Genomic DNA, 21,630 nt, shown 5'->3' with positions numbered 1-21,630 from the left:
CCATCTTAATGAACAATTCTATCATTTAATGTCACTCTTCCCCAAGGGACCCAGCACAAGAAGATTGTTAATTAATCCTTTCTCATTGCACAATACCCAGTCTAGGATAGCCTGCTTTCTAGTTGGTTCCTCACCATATTGGTCTAAAAAACCATCACGTACACACTCCAGGAAATCCTTCTCCAAACTATTGCTAGTTTGGTTTGTCCGATCTATATGTAGATTAAAGTCACCCATGATTACAGTTGTACCCTTCTTGCATGCGTCTCTAATTCCCTGTTTAATGCCTTCCCTTACATCTCCGTTGCTGTTTGGGAGCCTATAGACAACGTTTTCTGCCCCTTGTTTCTTATCCCCACCCAAACAGATTCCACATCATGATTTTCTGAACCATTAGCATTCCTTACTATTGCATTGATTTCCTCCTTTAATAACAATGCTACCCCACCTCCTTTCTCTATATGTCTGTCCTTCCTAAATATTGAATACCCCTGGATGTTAAGTTCCAACCCTTGGTCACCCTGCAGCCATGTCTCTGTAATTGCAACTATATCATAACCGTTTATATCTATATGCACTGTTAATTCATCTACCTTATTGCGAATGCTCCGCACATTGAGATACAATGCCTTTAGACTTGTCTTTTTAATCTTGTTAGTCACCTTAGCTTTTGTTTGCACTATGACCCCATTTGTTTTTCGCCCTTGTTTTTTCTGCCTTCCACTTTTGCATCTTACTTTTGTGTCTTTCATTTCTATCCTTGTTTCCCCCTCCTCTATCTCCCTGCTCAGGTTTCCATCCCCCTGCCATTCTAGTTTAAGCCCTCCCCGATAGCACTAACAAACATCCCTGCTGAGGACATAGGTCCCAGTCCTGCCCAGATCCAACCCATCCTGTTTGTACTGGTCACCTTCCCCAGAACTGGTCCCAATGTCCTAGGAATCTGAATCCTTCCCCTGCACCATTTCTTTAGCCATGTATTCATCTGATAAATCTTGTTATTTCTACTCTCGCTAGCATGTGGCAGCTGGTAGAAATCCTGAGATCATTACCTTTGATGTCCTACTTTTTAATTTACGTCCTAACTCCCCATATTCAACTTGAAGGACCTTTTCCCTTTTTTTACCTATGTCGTTGGTACCAGTATGTACCACGACCACTGGCTGTTCACCCTTCCCCTTCAGAATGCCCTGCAGCCTCTCCGAGACATCCTTGACCCTGGCACCAGGGAGGCAACATACCACCCTGGAGTTTCTTTTGCAGCCGCAGAAACGCCTGCCTGTTCCCCTTTCTATTGAATCCCCCATCACTATAGTCCTGCCACTCTTGTTCCTCCCCTCTTGTGCAGCAGAGCCACCTGTGGTGCCATGGACTTGGCTCCTGCCACTTTATGTTTATAAGTTTGTGCAAATGGTCACAAACTAGATGCATGTAAACGTAATAGAACTTCTTTCTGTATGAAAGGACTATAGTGTTGGGGAAAGAGGCTTCAATGCCCATATACATGCCATCCATATGGCCCTGCACGTTACAGGAATGTGCTGGACAGATGAGTGCAATGGTCTCTTATACTACTGGCTGTTTTCCATTGGGAAGGCGATGAATGAATATGCCCAGCTACCAAGATATCTGTCAGCTAGTTTAGATATCGATACACCTACTGATTAGGATTTTTGGCATTAATTCCCTTCTGTTGCTTGGAGAGGATTAATCGGACATAGTGCAGGCCTTTAAAACTGGTTTGATAGGGTACACATGGAGCAGATGTGGGCAGACCAAAACTAGGGATCCTAAATGTAAGATAATCGCTAGTAAGTCCAACAAGGAATTAATGAGAAACCTCTTTATTCAGAGAACGATTAGAATGTGGAACTCACTACCACATGAAGTAGTTGAGACAAATAGCATAGAAACATTTAAGAGAAAATTAGATAAGGTTATGAGGGAGAAAGGGATAGACTGATATGCAGATAGGGTGATGTGATTTTTTTAAAACTCATTTATGGGATGTGGGCGTTGCTGGCTAGGCCAGCATTTATTGCCCATCCTTAATTGCCTAATCACTAATAATGTAAACTGAGATGAAGTTCATGTGGAGCAGCATAGCCTCTTTCTGTACAGAAACTTTATATAATTCTATGTAATAGAATGGGTTCAAGGCAGCAATTGCTTTAATAGCTGTTGGCTTAACCCCTTTTGTGAAACTTAGTTGAAAGTCTGGTTTAAGGAGACAGAGTCCCTGGCAAATGATGAAGGCAAGTCCCTCTTGTACATCTTGTGCTTTCTTCTCCAATACCAGCTAATAGATCATATCCCAGTCAGAATCCTAAAATGTAATTCTGCAACTTGACTTGTAACAGGTAACAAAATGCAAGGTTACAAAATCAAATTGGATGATTCCAATGGTGGGTCTAAAGTTGAACCACGCAATGAAACATGTGTCAATAATCTGTTTGGAAACTGAATATAGTTAATAAATGGACTTCCGCAACACTCCTCGAATTGGCTGGCTTTCTCATCTCCACGGCGCCTACTGTAAATGGATGATCAAAGCTTAAGTACATTCTTCGTACAAAACGCTGAAAGTTGCAACACTGAGTTCTTTATCTACATACGTTTTAATGAGGGTTCACCAAATTCACAATGGCTCCTCTGCCCTAAATGGAGGAAATGTTCTCCCAGTGGAGAAATGGACCTAAGGCCTGTGCATTGCTCCCCACCCCCATGCTCAGCCAAAGGAACAGAAGTCTCTTGTCAGGGAACCAGATTATTAGTGGAGAAGTGTGGCTAATAAACGTAATTAAAGAAGCATGGGGCTTTGAATAGTGCTGTGCTATTCATAACAAACCAATTAATGAAGCTGCAGGAAAGTCCCCCCGCCGCTTAATGGAGGTATTAATTTGTTTATTTGTTAATACTGCACAATATGATTTCAGCCCAGTGGAGGTGGCGATAAAGGAAGAAATGTATCTCTTACAAGAAAAGCTGAAACCATGACACCAGCAATGAAAGGTCGCAAGGGAAATAAAAACCTTTTGCCCATATTGCTTCACCATGCTTCCACTTGTACAGCTTAGTAAAAAATGTTTGCAGCCAGATGGATTTGCTTGTGGAAGGTTAGTGAGTAGTTCATAATTATCATGGGGCATATGGGTCATTAGGGGGATATGTACACCCGGTGATGAGTAACAATTCATGCCATCCATCAGACATATCCAGGGATGATTCAACTGTTAATGATGGATAATAATGGTGGGATTGATGCTGTGCAGTGGTTCAAGAAGATGGCTCACCACCATTTTCTTAAGAGCAATTAGGGATGAGCAGTAAATTGTTGTGTTCAAAATCATGAGGGGCCTAGATAGAGCAAATGGAGGGAAATTGTTTCCATTGGCAGAAGGTGTGATAATCAGAAGAGAGTGATATAAGGTCAATGGCAAAAGAACCAACAGCAACATAAGAAGTGGTTAGAATCTGGAATACACTGCCTGAGCATGTGGTAGTGGCAGATTCAATCAAGGCTTTCAAAAGAGAATTGGATAATTATATGAAGAAAAAATATTTGCAGCGCTACGAGGAAAAGGCATGGGAGTGGAACTAGCCGATTTGCTCTTACGGAGAGCCAGCACATACATGGTGGGCTGAATGATACCCTTCTGTGCTATGACCATTCTATGAAATGCTGGCTTTGTCAGTGACCTCTGTATCCCATGAATGTATAAACAAAAAAAAAAGGGTAACCGGGCACGATGCCTATGGAATTGGAGACAAAATTTTTGAGGACATACATGGGCTAGAAACTAGCTGAGTGGCAGAAGCAATAGAGAGTCATGTTAATGGATAAGCACTCTATTTGGCAGAACATGGCAAGTGATGTCGTAAGGATCTGTATTAGCGCTTCAACTATTCACTGTATTAATGACTTAGATGATGGGACATATTCACATATTCGCCACATATTCAAATTTGTCAGTGACATAATGATAGACATAATGACATAATGTTGGAAGCAGTGTAGACGGAAGCATAAAATTACAAAGAAATATTCATAAGTTAAGCGAATGAGTAAATTTGTGGCAAATGGATTTCAGTATAGGCAAATCTGAAAGTGATCCACTTTGGACCTATAAAAGATAGATAGAAATACTTTCTAAATGGTGAAAAGTTAGAAACAGTGGAGGTCCAAAGAGACTTGGTGGTCCAGGTACATATATCATTATGATGTCATAAATAGATACAGAAAATAACCAAAAGGTGTAGTACACGGGTATTCGGCATAACAAGAGTTAATGTAGGACTGGGGAAACAGTACTGTCCACACTATAGAGAGTCTCATGATAGTGGACTGAATGCAGTCGTAGTCTGGCAGAAGCCAGCATGAGGACAGCACCAGGTATGTTGGCGATGTATATAGTTATGAGTTGTTAATAAACACAATTGGATCACCACTCCGCTCTTAGTTACCTAGACTGAAATGCAGTCGCAACTCTCTCGCTTGACCTTCTGACTCAGGCTGGGTGAGATGGGTGCAGTGCAGCTTGTTCCTGAGACCTTGTCGCGTGCAGGAGAGTCAGGGGAAAGGAAGGCACTCCCCCTTATTTACGGCACTAGAGGTGGATGGTCATTAGGGGGTGGCCAATGGGAGAGGTCAGGTGGTCATTGGAGTGGAGCCGGGTGGTCAGTATAGGTGGTTTACAGTGGGTTGGGTGGTCATTGACAGTAGTCGGGGGTTGGTGGTGGGGTAGTTGTGGGGGTCGGGGAGAGCTGTCAGGGGTGGGGAGGGCCGTTGAGGGGTGGGGGTGGGGAGTTGGGGGTTGGTGGGATAGTCGCGGTGTCCTGTGAGGGGCTGAAGGTTGGGGGGTCAGTACTATAGTTATCCAGGAGTTAGAAGTGGTTTTAATTCTTCTAACTTTTCCTGGGTAACTATTGCTGCAAGAGAGTTGGAACCATCCAAAGACTGCAATTTAAATTGGAGTAAGTTTGAACTTCCCAGCCAATTGCAGTGAAATCTTTACATGGGGACCTCCAGCGGTGGTGGTGGGTGGGAGTCCCCAGCACATCTTTGGGTTACCCTCCCTGGGTATGATACTCTGGAGATTGGAAGTTATGGGCCAAGATATTCAACCTCACAACCTCCAGGCCTCTTAGTAAGACACAAACAACCTTACAACGAAAGACTAATGGAATGCTGGCTTTTATATCTAGACAATTAGAGTACAAGGGAATAGAAGCCATGCTACAGCTATGGAAAGCCCCAATTAGACCATGCCTGGAGCACTGGGCACCCACCCTAGGAAGTATATATTGGCCTTCGAGGAAGAATATTGTAGATTTATCATAATGATACCTAGACTCTAAGGATCAAATCAGAAGCAGATTACACAAACCAGTGTTGTATTCAATGGAATTTTTCATGCAGTAGGTTGTTCAGATCTGGAATGCACTGCCTGAGAGTGGAGGCAGTTCAATGGAGACACTCAAGAGGGAATTGGGCTTTTATCTGTAAAGGAAAAATGTATGAGGAGAAGGCAGGGGAATGGCACTAGGTAAATTATCTCAAGGAGAGTCAGCACAGACACGACAGGCTGAATGGCCTCTTTCTGTGCTGTAACAACTCTGTGATTCTGTTAAAGGCCGACCACATCAAAATTTTCAAGATATTAAGGGGATCAGATATGGTAGATAGAAAGGAACTATTTCCACTTATGAAGTAGTCCAAGACTGGTTTAAACTGTCTAAAAATTAGATTCAGGAGTGAAATTGGGAAATACTTCTACAAGCACAGGTTGGTAAAGGTTTGGCACTCTTCTGTAAACAGCAATTGATATTTGGTAAATTATTAATTTTAACTTTGTGGTTGATAGAATTTTGCTAACTAAAATATGAAGGGATATGAACAAAAGGAGGGTTTATGAAGTTAGGTTGCTGGTCAGCCAAGATCTCATTGCATGGCAGAACAGGATCGGTTGGCTAAATGGTCGACTCCTGTTCCTATGTCGATATTCTGTTCATGATGGGTAGGTGATGTTGATTGTTATTGTTCATGATGGGTAGTTGAGGATAATTGCTACTGTGCATGAAGGTAGATGAGGATGATTGTTACTGTGCATGATGGGTAGGTGAGGGTAATTTTTACTGTGCATGATGGGTAGATGAGGATGATTGTTACTGTGCATGATGGATGGGTCAGGGTAATTGTTACTGTGCATGACGGGTAGGTGAGGATGATTAATACTGCACACAATGGGTAGGTGATGATGATTGTTACTGTGCATGATGGGTAGTTGAGGATGCTTGTTACTGTGTATGATGGATAAGTGAGGATGCTTGTTATTGTGCATGATGGGTAGGTGAGGATAATTGTTACTGTGCATGATGCGTCAATGAGGATGATTGTTACTGTGCATGATGGGTAGGTGAGGGTAATTGTTACTGTGCATGATTGTTGGGTAAGGATAAGTGTTACTATGCATGACAGGTAGGTGAGGATGATTGTTACTGTGTGTGATGGGTAGGTGACGATGATTGTTACCATGCATGATGGGTGTGTGACAATAATTGTTACTATGCATGGTGGGTAGGTGAGGATGATTGTTACTGTGCATGATGGGTAGGTGATGATAATTGTCACTGTGCATGATGGTTAGGTGAGAATAATTGTTACTGTGCATGATGGGTCAATGAGGATGATTGTTACTGTGCATGATGGGTAGGTGAGGGTAATTGTTACTGTGCATGATAGTTGGGTAAGGAAAATTGTTACTATGCATGACAGGTAGGTGAGGATGATTGTTACTGTACATGATGGGTAGGTGATGATAATTGTCACTGTGCATGATGGTTAGGTGAGAATAATTGTTACTGTGCATGATGGGTCAATGAGGATGATTGTTACTGTGCATGTTGGGTAGGTGAGGATAATTGTTACTGTGCATGATTGGTAGGTGAGGATGATTGATACTGTGTGTGATGGGTAGGTGACGATGATTGTTACCATGCATGATGGGTGTGTGACAATAATTGTTACTATGCATGGTGGGTAGGTGAGGATGATTGTCACTGTGCATGATGGTTAGGTGAGAATAATTGTTACTGTGCATGATGGGTCAATGAGGATGATTGTTACTGTGCATGATGGGTAAGTGAGGGTAATTGTTACTGTGCATGATTGTTGGGTAAGGATAATTGTTACTGTGCAATGACAGGTGAGGATGATTGTTACTGTACGTGATGGGTACGTTAGGATATTATTACTGTGCATGATGGGTAAGTGAGGATAATTGTTACGGTAGATGATGGGTCGGTGAGGGTAATTATTACTGTGTATGATGAGTGGATGAGGATGATTGTTACTGTGCATGATGTATAGGTGAGGATAATTGTTTCTGTGCATGATTGGTAGGTGAGGATGATTGTTACTATACATGATGGGTACGTTAGGATATTGTTACTGTGCATGATGGGTAAGTGAGGATAATTGTTACAGTAGATGATGGGTAGGTGAGGATAATTGTTACTGTGCATGATGGGTAGGTGAGGATAATTGTTACTGTGCATGCTGGGCATATGAGGATAATTTTTACTGTGCATGCAAGTTGGTGAGGGTAATTGTTACTGTGCATGATGGGTATGTGAGGATAATTGTTACTGTGCATGCAAGTTGGTGAGAGTAATTGTTACTGTGCATGATGGGTATATGAGGATAATTGTTACTGTGCATGATGGGTAGGTGAGGATAATTGTTACTATGTATGATGGGTGAATGAGGATGATTGTTACTGTGCATGATGGGTAGTTGAGGATAATTGTTACTGTGCATGATGGGTCAGTGAGGCTGATTATTCCTGTGCATGCTGGGGTACGTGAGGATAATTGTTACTGTGCACGCAAGTTGGTGAGGGTAATTGTTACTGTGCATGATGGGTAGGTGAGGATAATTGTTACTGTGCTTGATGGGTAGGTGAGGATAATTGTTACAGTGCATGATGGATAGGTGAGGATAGTTATTACTGTGTATGATGGGTACATGAAGATAATTGTTACTGTGCATAATGGGTAGGTGAGGATAATTGTTACTGTGTATGATTGGTGGATGAGGATGATTGTTACTGTGCATGATGGGTAGTTGAGGATAATTGTTACTGTGCATGCAAGTTGGTGAGGGTAATTGTTACTGTGCATGATGGGTAGGTGAGGATAATTGTTACTGTGCTTGATGGGTAGGTGAGGATAATTGTTACAGTGCACGATGGGCAACAGCTTAATTTTTATCTTTTAACTCTACTACTGCTGCCTCTCACTCATTCCCCACACTCTCCTGCTCAGAATTGGATTCCCTATTGCATCAAACGTTTGCTTCTTTTGGTGTCTCTTAAAAACTGATCTCTGCCCATGATTTCACTACAGCCAACTGTTGCAATGGAAATATTTCGTATTAGAAATTTTCTTGCTCAAGAGAAAACTGAACTCTCTGGACCTCTGTATTGAGGATGAGGACACTGCATGCAGAAATAAGTGACGGTTAACAGCAGTATTAGTTTGTTATATGAATGACCCAAGGGGCTTGGGACTGAAGAGTGAGCACTGTGAGACTGGCTGAGACAAGTGTAAGAAGAATAAAGTACAGCCTAGAAATTTCAGATAGATACAGCTCTTTTAATTACTTAATCTGATCCGTGCTGTTTTACTGGATATTATACAATCTAATTGGCATCATTTGACTATTTGAATTGGGTTGCCTTGAGTGAAGGTCATAGGCGTAAAATTGAGTACACGTGCAGATAATTCCCCACTGTCACTCAGTGTAAGTGTGCAGTGCATGGGCATGTAATTTTGTATTTTTCATCAAAGTAGTAGGAACAGTGACCAACTGTTAGCAGGGCCCATGTGCTCCTCGCAACCAAGATCACATGGTCTGCCCATAATTAAATCAAAGAATTAGAATCATGTTGCCTTTCAATATGTCAACAAGTTTCGAGAGAACCCTTAGAGAGGCAAAATTGACTTATAAGTGTCTGTGTCCTGTGATTAAAATACAACATTTTTCCATTACAGGCGATGGCCAAATCTTCTTCTGAAATGCTCTCACCTGATTGTTTCTTGTGCATAATGCCTAAAGCGAGGGTAGACTGTGTGGAAAAGCCACAGAAGCCGAAAGGGTCAACATGAAACCCGATGCTGCGTCTCAGATACTATTTTGTCATAGCCTGGTGTAGAGAGGACCTGCTGTGAGATTCAAAAGTATTCACTCAAATATGGGAATATTGCCCTCAAACTCAGGGGAGGGGGGCCAGCTCTTGAAATGTGGGGTGATTGTGTTTTGTGGTCTTCTCATTTTTAAAAATAATCTTGTTTAACCATCTTTTTTCCCTTTCCTCCTGATTCAGGCTATGGTACAACGTCACCAGTGACCATTCCTCTTTTTGTATGTATTTATGTATGTGTGTGTGTGTGTGTGTATGTATGTTTGCAGCACAGAGAGCATTAGAGCCAGGCTGTTCAGGGGTTGATGTCAGGCTAGAAGCATTTCACACAAAGGGTAGAGGAAATTTGGAATTCTGTCCCCCCGCAAAAGATTATTAAGGTTAGGGGTCAATTGAACATTTCAATACTGAGCTTGATAGATATTTGTAGGGTAAGGTAATTAAGAGTTGCAGAACCAAGGTGGATAAATAGAGTTAAGATGTAAATCAGCCATGAAGTAATTAAATGATGGAATAAGCTCAGTGTGCTGAATGGCCGTCTCTTGTTCCTATGGTCTTCACCTGCTTGGTCAGTGAAATTTCTCCTCATCTCGGTCCTACATGGCCAGCACTTATCCTGCGACTATGATTCCTTGTTTTAGACTCCCCAGAGAGATGAAACATCTTCCTAGCATCTATACTGACAAGATGCATATCAATGCTATGTTTTAGTTAGATTGCCTTTCATTGTTCTAAAGTCCAGGGAATTCAGGCCTGGTCTATTCAATCCCTCCTCATAGGAAAATCCTCCCATCTTAGGAATTAGTCTAGTGAACCTTAAGTGAGGAGACCAAAACCGCACTCAGTACTCCATGGGAAAAATCCTCCCCCCACCGTTGGGGGGGCAAGCGCTGGAGCAGATGTGAGCAGGCGCGCCTCCGATCAGCGCCCCCATTTTACACGGGCAAGCCAATTAAGGCCCTCCCGGCGTGATGTCCGCCAGGAAGCGCATGTGCACGAAAGAGCACACAGATCTCACTGAGGCTAGGTGCAGCCTTAGAGAGATCGGCTCCAATTTAAAACTTTGAATAAACATGCTTAAAAATGTTCCTGCCATGTCCCCTCATGTGACACTGTCACATGAATTGGGAAATGTCCATAAGCTTTATTGAAACCTTTCTTAAAAATTTAAATACCCCCATGAAACCTCATCCATTAATGACCTTAATTAGTTTTTCAATGGCCTCAATTGGCCGTTGACAGGTCAGCGGGCCCACAGCTGACTCGGCTGTGCCCCCGCTGACCTGAATATCGAAATGTTGCGGGGTGACGTTGGGAGTTCCACCCGATGGGATCCCCCATCATTTTACGCATCAGCGAGTGGGCCTTGCCTCCACTCGCTAACCGGAAGATCCTGCCCCATGTATGGTCTCACCAAAGCCCTATATATTTATAATAAACGCTTACTCTTATACTCCAATCCCTTTGAAATAAAGTACTTTTGAAGCATTGCTATTGTTGTAATATAGGAAACATGGCAATCAATTTATGCATCGAGGGATCCCACAAATAGCATTTTCATAATGAATAGATAATCCATTTTGATTATGTTGTTTCAGGCTTTAATATTGACCAAGGCACCAGGGAGAACTCCCCTACTCTTCTTCAAAAGAACACCAAGGCATCTTCTATGACAGGGCAAACACAGCCTTGGTTTAATGCCTGATCCTAAAAGCCACACCTCTGACAATACAGCACTCATTCAGTACTGCACTGGGAGTGTCAGCCTGAATTATGGGCTTAAAACTCTGGCGGGGGCTGAACCCACAACTTTCTGACTTAGAAAGAAGATGAATTGGGCCATGGCTGATATCTTCACTAGAAGCCTAAAGGGAGAGATGAGAGGAAAGATTCTGACACAGTGTTATTGGCGCATGGGATGTCTTGCTTGCTGTGATCAATACTAAATAGGTTCTGGTCTTCAGTTAGGCACTAGAAAATTATTTAAAGGCTTCGAGGATAAAGAATCCTCTGGGGCAGAAAGAAGGAAGATCACAATATATGGTGGAATCTCAATTAGTCAAACTTGGCTCACATGAACTTCCGCTTGTATCGAAGTTATCAACCACTCCGACAGCAGAATAGGAAAGACAAAGAACTATGCTCATCATTAGAATAATGCCCATGATTACAGTACTCCCTGTGATTGTCTGAAATTAGGCATTGATCGATCTGGGTTAGCATAACTTTTGCTTGGTGCCGTAGAGAGAAATAAGTTCGAAATCGGGGCTCATGTGACTGCGCCAACCAATCAGGGGAACCAGTCAGAGGTTGGTCCTAAGTGTGCTCGAATTTCTCTGTGAAGTGACTTGCAAAGCATGTGGGTATGACCAAACCAGTGAGAAAGTTAAAAGTGTTGTCGGTCGGAGAGCAGGTGAAGTTGAACAATGATGGCAATAGGGGTCAAATGATCTCTTTTTTCATTATTTGTTCATAGACTATGGACATAACTGCCACGGCCAGCATTTATTGCGCATCTCTAATTACCCTTATGCCAACATGCCCATGTTTCTGCTTCTATCATCCAGTTCTGGAAGATTCAGAACAAATCGTGAGACCTTTTGAATGCAGAAAGAGAACAATTAAGCTATTGCTATCCCATAAAAGGAGTAATAGATTAGGGGGAAATGAAGAAACCAATAAAGCAAATCCTTCAAGACTTGTACACATCTATTTGAAAAGAAAAGGCCCATGATGTCATTGGTCACAAAGGTCACGTCATTGTGAATTTGTCCATTTGAACCTTTATGATAACCACATGCAGCCTGTCATGTGCCTCGTGTGCCTGTCATTTCAATTGGTTTTGCCTTATAGGGTCAGCACTGCATTTTCAAAGACTTGCTATGATATTTTTATTGGGCAGTTATCCCGAGGGGACCCAACATTCCACTTTTTCTATTAAGGTTCATTATAAAGCGGAATTGAATGTGTACTGTGTAATGTTTTGCTCATATTGAGAGCACTGGATGAAGTGCACAATGTCCTCTATTTTGTTTCTACTGACTTTGAAAAAGGGGCAATTTAGGCCACAGAAATTGCTAGATCTATGTGGGCAACTTTCTTTGCGGTCAGTGGTTGGTGCTGTCACTTCACTGCTGACCTTGGAATACAGGTCATCATCTTTCTGGATGATTCTGGTTTGTGCCTCTATTGAGCAAATGATAGTCACAACTGCACAGAGGTAATGTGGAGGTTGGTGGACCCAGCATATTCTGGTTCCACTGTCATGGAATTTGACAGCTTCATAGAATCAAAGATTCATTCTGTAGTATTGGGGTGTTTGGGAGAGCAAGGGTTAATGTGGGACTGGGGAACAGTACCGCCTATGATCGTAGACTGTGAGTAGTAGGGTCTAGCAGAAGTCAGCACGAAGACTGCACCCATGCAGGGCTGTACCTTGGAGATGTTTATAATTATGAGTTGTTGATAAACAGTTTATGTTCAACCATACAAGCCTCTAGACCTTAGTGAGACAACAAACAACTTTACAACATGGTGGCAATGAAGGATGGACCCCGAAATCCCAGGGCAATGGAGACAGAGAGCCCAGGCCGAAGGAGGCAATACCTAAGTAAACCACAAGATGGTCGCAGACCATGTTAGCGTAATGAAATGCATGAGCCAAAGAGTTTAGTGCAGAAGAAAGATGGGGCTGAGAAGCAGCCGAAAATCTTAATTGAGCCTTTTGAAAATGCTGACACGTTACCCAAACTGCAACAGCAGGTGATGGTGCAGAGAGAGCAGTTGGCTGTGAATGAAGGAAAACCATGTGATATAACCCAAAGACATCAAAGCCTGCAAAATAAAATGAAGCTATTCCACAGGAAAATGTCCGTATCAAAGCTAAGTTGGAGGAACTCAAGCAGAAGTACAGCCAGGCACAACAGCAGCAGAAAAGATACTCAAAGAAGTTGCTGCCCTGTAAGACTCTTTGAAGAATCAATATGTGGGCCTGGAAAAACATGATGAACTAAAAAAGATGTTGAATACTACTTCAGGAAAAGCCTCATTGGAACTATCAGTAGCGACAAAGCAATGCACCGAATCACAGTGTGAGTTGGCAAGAGGTCAACAAGAAAATAAACAGTTGAGTGAACAGCTGATTGCCCTTCAAGATCAAATGTGAAAGGAATACACAGCTCTTCAGCGGCACAAAGAAATGAAGACTGTCTTGAATTGCAGAATGGAAGAACAGCAGAATAAAGTTGAGGAGACTCTTGCATTACAAGAAAACTCAAGATGAGACAGTTGGGTTTCACAAAGAAAAGCAAAACCTGTGAAGGGCCTTCACGTGCTACAATCATACAGACCTCTTAGTGAGACATCAAACAACCTTACAACACATGCCACACTGATGCAAAAGCAAAATACTGCAGATCCTGGAAATCTGAAGTAAAAAGGAAAAATTCTAGAAATACTGAAAGGTCTGGCAGCATTTGTGGAGAGAAAATAGAGTTAATGTTTCAGTTTTGTGGCTTTTTTACAGCTTAGTACTACACTTATGTGTCAGCTATGATTTGGGACTCATGTGCATAAGTGAAGTTTAAACCTACAAGGCAAGGATGGTGTTAGCAAATTTGAGCCATGGGATCATTTCTAACCATCCAAGCAAGCAGATAAGGCTTGGATTTATCTTCTCCAATGGTAGAGTACTCCCTCGGCATTGCACCTGAATGGCCTTGTGTTCAGATCAATGGCACTTGAACACAGAACCTTATAACTCAGAGATGAGAGTATGACCAACTGAATCATTGCTAATACTCTAGAATAGTGGCAAACTGGGAATGGGTTACAGGCTGGAATCTAATCAAAGGGTTCTGATGGTATCGAGACTGATATGTGCTCCCAGTGCATGAAGTTTCCCACTGGATTTGCAGAGTCCGAGAGCAAAACAACTCATTTCATCATCTCTTATTTTTTAGCTTCAGAAATTTGTTTATTTCCAGTTGAACAACAGGCTGCGTGTGCCTTGTGACTATTGGCGAGACAGTACTGTTCCTTTATCTAATTTACGACTCATTTTCTCCTTTCAGTTGTTTACAGAACCTTTCAATGATTTAAAAATCCTCTCTATTTGGTCATCTGAAGTGATAGAGATTCCAGTTCATAACGGCTCATTATGCAAAAAAAGCTTTACTTATATCCCCCCAGTTCCTTTGCCGATTCTCTGTTCCTGGCTATCACCCTTCCTGTCAGTAGAAACACTTTCTCCTTATTTACTCTCATTAAAACCCCATCAAATTTTCAACAACTTTATTAAATCTACCCTTTACCTTCTGTGCTCTAAGGAGAACCATTCCAGCTTCTCCACAGAAATGAAGTCCCTAAGCTTTAGTACTATTCGAATCAATCTACTTTCCATCCTCAAATGGTCTTGACATCCAGCTAAGGTGTCATTCCCAGAATTGAACATGATTGGAGGCCTATTGAAAATTGGTTTCCTTTTATTCAGAACAAAACTTGAGACTTTTTGAATGAAGAATGAATCAAGCTGTTGCTATTCCACAAAAGAGTAATAATACATTAGTAGAAAAGGAAGAAACTGATAAAGCAAATCCATCAAGACTTGCACACATCCATTTGAAAAGAAACAGGCCCATGATGTCACAAAGGTCACGTCATTATGAATTGGTCCATTTGAAACTTTCTGATAGCCACACGCAGCCTGTCATGTGCTTCGTGTGCTTATCATTTCAATTAGTTTTGCCTTACTGGACCAGCACTACATTTTCAAAGGTTTGCTGTGATGTATGTATCGGGCAATTATCCTGAGGAGAATTCAATGTTCCACTTTTTCGATTACAGCTCAACACAAAGCTGAACTGAATTTATACTATGTAATGTTTTGATCATTTTGAAAGGACTGGATGCAGTGAGTAGTGTCCTTTTTTTTTTGCTTCTATATTACGCGGTAGTTAACAGTTGGAATATGTTTAGGCAATGAGTATGTTGGCCCAGAATTTGTGATAGCCATGTGGTGAAACTGTCAGGATTATCGTCATTACTCCTCCAAAACTGAAGGCAACATCCGGAGTCTGCAGTTAACCACCAAAATTCAGAAGTTGCTGCCAGTGTATTCTTGAAGACCCCCAGATTGCAATCAAGTAGAAATCACTGAATTGATAAGAACTTGTCCTTTTACGCTATTAGTTTTGCTATAGAAGCTGTTGAAAAAATTGCACCACGTTGAATGGGATTTTACTGATATGCCATGTTTGTAAATATTGCCTATAGACTCCTCTGGCCCTGAGAAACTCGTTTTATATTTGCATAATGTCAAATTCTTCCATTATGATAAATTCAGATTTTTTTCGCTATATATTTTCAAGCTTTGGTTATGATACTTCAGCTTCAAACTTAATCCCCTGTGCATGTTCAAATCATTAATTTCATCTCTGTAAGATATATATCTAGTGAAGGATAATCAGTGCATATTACATCCTGGTTTGCTATCTGTGAGAATTCTTCAATGCGATTGGCTACAAGTCCTGTAATTGATATCACCTGGAGATATCACCTGGAGATAATCTTGATTTGGTGTCAGATTCAAACTGACTTTGGGAAGGGGGAAATCCAGGCCAGGAGATTGCTAGATCTATGTGAGCAGCTTTCTTTGAGATAGGTTGTTGGTGCTGTCACTTTGCTGTTGACCTTGGAATCCTCTTTGTGGATGCTTCTAATTTGTGCCTCTGATGTGCAAACAACTGCACAGAGATAGTGGTGGAAGCTGGTGAATCCAACATATTCTGGTTCCACTCCTGGAATTTGGGAGCTTCATAGAATCAAAGCTTCATGCCACACCAATACAAAAGCAAAATACTGGAAACCTGAAATAAAAACAGAAAATGCTGGAGGTACACAGCAGGTCAGGCAGCATCTGTGGAGAGAGAAACGGGGTTTACTTTTTAGGTCAATGGATTTTTTTAGCGCTTAGCATTGCACTGAAGCGTCAGCCAATATTTGGACCCGTGCTGCAGTGAAGCTTAAACCTCCCAGACAAGAATGGTATGAACTAATTTAGCTGACACATATCTTCTGGCGACGTGACAATTACAGGCTGGAATCTAATCGAGGGGTTCAGATGGTTTATATACAGAATAATGGATACCCAGGAATGAGTTACAGGCTGGAATCTTATTGAGGGGTTCAGTTGGTTTATATATGGAATAATGGATACCGAATCACAGAATCACACAGTGCAGAAGAGGCCCTTTGGCCCATAGAGTCTGCACCGACACGTGAGAAACACCTGACCTACCTATCTAATCCCATTTACCAGCACTTGGCCCATAGCCTTGAATGTTATGACGTGCCAAGAGTTCATCCAGGTACTTTTTAAAGGATGTGAGGCAACCCGCCTCCATCACCCTCCCAGGCAGTGCATTCCAGACCGTCACCACCGTCTAGGTAAAAAAGGTTTTCCTCACATTCCCCCTAATCCTCCTGCCCTTCACTTTGAACTTATGCCCCCTTGTAACTGACCCTTCAACTAAGAAGCACAGCTGCTCCCTATTCACCCTGTCCATGCCCCTCATAATCTTATACACTCAATCAGGTCACCCTTCAGTCTTCTCTGCTCCAACGAAAACAACCCAAATCTATCCAACCTCTCTTCATAACTTAAATGTTTCATCCCAGGCAACATCCTGGTGAATCTCCTCTGCATCCCCTCTAGGGCAATCACATACCTGGAAGCGTGTTACAGGCTGGAATCTAATTGAGGGGTTCAGATGGTTTATATATAGAATAATGGATACCCAGGAGTGAGTTACAGGCTGGAATCTAATTGAGGAGTTCAGATGGTTTATATATAGAATAATGGATACCCAGGAGTGAGTTACAGGCTGGAATCTAATCGAGGGGTTCAGATGGTTTATATATAGAATAATGGATACCCAGGAATGAGTTACAGGCTGGAATCTAATTGAGGGGCTCAGATGGTTTATATACAGAATAATGGATACCTGGGAGTGAGTTACAGGCTGGAATCTAATTGAGGGAGTCAGATGGTTTACAAATAGAATAATGGATACCCGAGAGTAAGTTACTGGTAGGAACCTAATCGAGGAGCTCAGATGGTTTATATGTAGAATAATGGATACCCGGGAGTGAGTTACTGACTGGAATCTAATGGAGGGATTCTGATGGTGTCAAGCCTGATATAAGCTCCTGGTGAGTGAAGTTTCCCACTGGAAATGCAGTATCCAAAGCTAAAGAGTATAGATAGATTCTTGATTGACAAGGGAGTCAAAGGGTATATGGGGTAGACAGGAAAGTAGAGGCTACAATCAGATCAGCCATGATCTTATTAAATGGCAGAGTCTTTGCGAGGGGCCAGATGGCCTATGCCTGCGCCTAATTCGGATGTAAAATGACTCATTTCATCATCTCTTGTTTTTTTACTTCAGAATGTTGTTTATTTTCAATTGAACAACAAGCTGTGGTGCCTTGTGACTATTGGCGAGTCAGTACTGTTCCTTTATCTAATTTACAAGTCATTTTCTCCTGTCAGTTGTTTACAGTGCCTTTCAATGGTTTAAAATCCTCTCTCTTTTTGGTCATCTGAAGCGATAGAGATTGCAGATCATGACAACTCATTATGTAAAAAAAAAAAGCTCTCCTTATATCCCCCTGGTTCTTTTGCTGATTCTCTGTTCCTGGCTATTACCTTTCCTGCCAGTAGAAATACTTTCTCCTCATTTACCCTTATCAAAACTCCATCTAGTTTTCAACAACGTTATTAAATCTATCCTCTCTGCTATAAGAAGGACCATCCCAGCTTCTCCAGAGATTTGAAGCCCCTAAGTTTTAGTACCATTTGAACAAATCTACTTTCCATCCTGAAATGGTCTTAACACCCATCTTAAAGTGTGATTCCCAGAATTGAACACAATTGGAGGCCTATTGAAAGTTGGTTTCCCTATATTTTCGAACATTGTAATGATTATAACTTAGCGTCTCATAGGTCATATAGAGTCACCTGTTGGTCAGGTAGGAGGATTGCCAGGTTCCTTTCCCTGAAAGACATGAATGAAAAACTAACATGGGCTTTTCCAACAATCTAGCAGTTTTTGTGGCCATTTTCTGGTGCCAGGTTTATTAAGTTAATTTTCACAACTTTAAAATAAATCATTCCTGTTCATCTCAATTTTGCCTTGGGAAGGTGATGGTGAGATGCCTTCTTGAACCGCTGTAGTCTAATTGGTGTAAGCAAACCCGTAGTGCTGTTCGGAAGGGAGTTCCAGGATTTCAAACCTGCGACAGTGAAGGAACGGCGATATAGTTCTAAGTGACTTGGAGGGAAACTTGCGAGCAGCGGTGTTCCCATGGGGCTGTTGCTGCTTTTCTTCTTGGCACCTGATGTCGTGGGTTTGGGAGGCACTATCAAAGAAGCCTCGGTGAGTTGCTGCAGTGCATCTTGTTTATGATGCACACCAACCAGGGTGGGCCAGTGGCAGAGGGAATGAATGTTTAAGATAGTGAATGGGGTGCTGATCAAGTGGACCTCTTTTTCTGGATGGCGCTATTTGAATAGTGTTGGAGCTGCAATTATCAGAAAGTATTCCATCCAACTCCCAACTTGTGCGTTATGGCTGTTGAAGAGACTTTGGGAAGGGAGGAGATGAGTTATTTGCTGCAGAATTGCCACCCTCTGATCAGTTTCTGGAGACACTTTATTTGACTAGTTCGATTAAATCTCTGGTCAATGATAACCTCCAGAATGGCGATGCTGGGTGTTTCAGTGGTGGTAATGCTGCTGAATGTCAGCGGAGGTGGTAGGAGTTCCTCTTGCTGAATTCATGATCTTGGGTTGCTGATTCAATCCAATAGCTACTAGATTACTTATGGTATGTCTAAATGCAAGGAGATAGCAATGTGATGACCTTAAAGTCAAGAGACCATAATTGGAAAGCCTGTTTTTAACAGAAATCAAGTGATTTTAATTTCCAGTTTGTTAAAATGCTTGCAATAATTAGTGGAAATTGCGTATTCATTGGATCTCTTCAATCAGTACTGGCAGATTAAAATGGTACAAAGTGTTATGGTGGATATTAACTGATTCAGTCCATTGACCTTCTGAGGAACACCCTGCAAGGCAACAAATCCCCTGCACCCCCCCCAACTGTTCTATGCAAATTGTTCTGTGCAAACACACACATACCTGCTTGCATAATCAGCTAACTCACTCATGTGCTTACCCAGACTACTTCATGTGTAAAGACACTATGACCCAAGTTCATGTATCTATTTGTTGCTCCCCGTTCTACCTCCCCGCAAGGTAAAGATGAACTCATCCAAAGCTCTGCTGCCCATAACTTAATTTGCATTAAGTCCTGTCCCCCCATCATACCATGAACTTGTCACCCACCCCCCCAGGACTGGATTTCCCCTGCCCCATGAAGATGGAGTTGGAGATGAGGGGAAAACCAGGAAAATGGGGAAGCCATGTCTGGACAGCTCCCTGATGCATGCTGCCTCTGGTGGCTTTTCCTGGTGAGTCCATGGTGGGGGTTGGGAGCTGGATCATTCCAACGAGGCGGCAGCCAATTAGCGCTCCACTTTGGGATAATTTTTCGATAGCCCTGTTATTTTACCAGTGTTGGAGTGGCCTCTTATCTTCGGGTGTGGAGGCACCAGCTCAATAAACAGGCAGCCTCCCAGCAGCATCGCAGGGGGTCATCGGAACCAGAGGTTCCGTGTCGAATGACGGGGCTGTGGGGCTGATGGGCCGCAGCCCCGCCCATCTCTAATCCAACAGGTTAGTTTCCCTTCCAACCTGTGTCCTTACTGATTTTGAGCCTCTATTTCATGAATTCAATATTGAGGCAACTTCACTGTAGTGATTGAAGGTATAACCTCTCCTACTGCCTATTAGGGGTCACGCCCAGAAGGAAAGAACAGTTCAGACTAGTATTCTTATTTCCCAGTTTTTACAGGTGTTCCATTTTAAGGTATACAAGACCAGTTCGGACCAGTATTCTTATTTCCCAGTTTTTACAGGTGTTCCATTTTAAGGTATACAAGACCAGTTCGGACCAGTATTCTTATTTCCCAGTTTTTACTGTTCTTTCATTCTGGGTATGGTTGTCTTCGACGAATGTGCCCAAAGAGTGGCTAATCAGGGGGTGGGGGCAGAACTTTCTAGGCGTGGACGTGCTTCAAGTATGTAGCTCCAAAATAAGGTCATCTGTTTTAAGTCCATCAAGTTTGGTGATGAGGGTAAAGTAGTTCCGACGCTGCACCTTGCCTTGTGAATGTGAGTACATTAGTTCTTAGGGAAAAAGAAGAGTATATTCACCAGTCATGCCACTCGTGGGCAGAATTGACCCTTATGATGCGTCCATGGAAGACTGGAGCCAGTATGTAGAGCACCTAGGTTTTTATTTTATGGTGAATGAAATAACTGCTGAAGCAGGAAGTAATTCTTTTGAGTGTCTGTGGTAGCAAGACATATAACTTTATCCACAGTCTGATGGCCCTGAACGCGCCCAATTCTAAATCTTTTAACAATTGGCAGATCTCGTGATGATGCATTTTCAGCCAAAGCCATCGGTAATAATGCAGAGGTTGAAGTTTAACTCCAGAGTGAGGGCCCCGGGAGAGTCCATCGCAACTTGTATAGTGAAGCTGAAGCAGTTGACTGAGCACTGCGACTTCGGAGACACACTCAGTGATATGTTGTGGGACCAGTTAGTTTGTGGCATTCATGGCGATGCCATTGTGCCCTTTACTCACAGAAGTTAACATAAATTTGAAGCGCGCCCTGGAGAGTGTTGTGAAAGACTCGCAGGCTTTACAGAATGCACAACATGGCGCCGTTCTTCAGTTAGGGCAGGAACGTACCGCTGGGCGTGGTGAGACAGCCAGGGAAACAGCAGCCTCGAAAAATGAAAAGGCCTAGTGGAAGCATCTCAGCAGTGATTCTGAAGTAAATCTGTTACAAATGTGGGGTTAACCATGTACCGGAAACCTGCAGATTCAAGGAGGCAGGATGCCATTACTGCCACAAAACAGGGCACACAATAGAGCAAATCAAGACAGCCCATAAGACAGCAGACCAAAATGAATGAACTGCATAATATAACAGAACCTGAGGCTGCCGATACAGATATCTATTCCCTGTACAATGTCAAAGCAGTAAAAACTGAACCAATAACCATCATCATTCAAGTGAATGGGAAGCCTTTAGTCATGGAGGTAGATATGGGAGCCTCAACCACTGTGGTGGGAGAACACACATTTAAATACCTAAATGAAGGTACCCGGACACTGAACCTGGTGCAAACCATGGCTCAGTTGAAGACACACACTGGAGTCCATACAGCTAAAGGGCATCACCACAGTACCTGTGTCCTATAGGCAACAGCCAACCCTGCTTCCAGTGATC

At 42.4% G+C, this 21,630-nt stretch overlaps 1 protein-coding gene across 7 annotated transcripts in view; it reads left to right on the top strand.

Annotated features, from left to right (window-relative positions):
- The window catches only part of ltk (leukocyte receptor tyrosine kinase), a 223,944-nt gene that overhangs the window by 66,994 nt on the left and 135,320 nt on the right, over window positions 1–21,630 (top strand). The window contains exon 1 of one of the 7 annotated variants that reach the window (XM_041214432.1): window positions 15,067–15,114. The exons of the other annotated variants lie outside the window; for them this stretch is intronic. Within the exon in view, the coding sequence (XP_041070366.1) occupies window position 15,114 (1 nt within the window). The 5' untranslated portion in view covers window positions 15,067–15,113. Of the gene's footprint in view, window positions 1–15,066; window positions 15,115–21,630 lie in introns of those variants that run through there. 7 annotated transcript variants of the gene reach the window in all.

Source organism: Carcharodon carcharias, chromosome 20 (genome assembly GCF_017639515.1).
Source record: "Carcharodon carcharias isolate sCarCar2 chromosome 20, sCarCar2.pri, whole genome shotgun sequence".
NCBI lineage: Eukaryota > Metazoa > Chordata > Chondrichthyes > Lamniformes > Lamnidae > Carcharodon > Carcharodon carcharias.
This window is presented reverse-complemented; position numbering and strand designations above follow the sequence as displayed.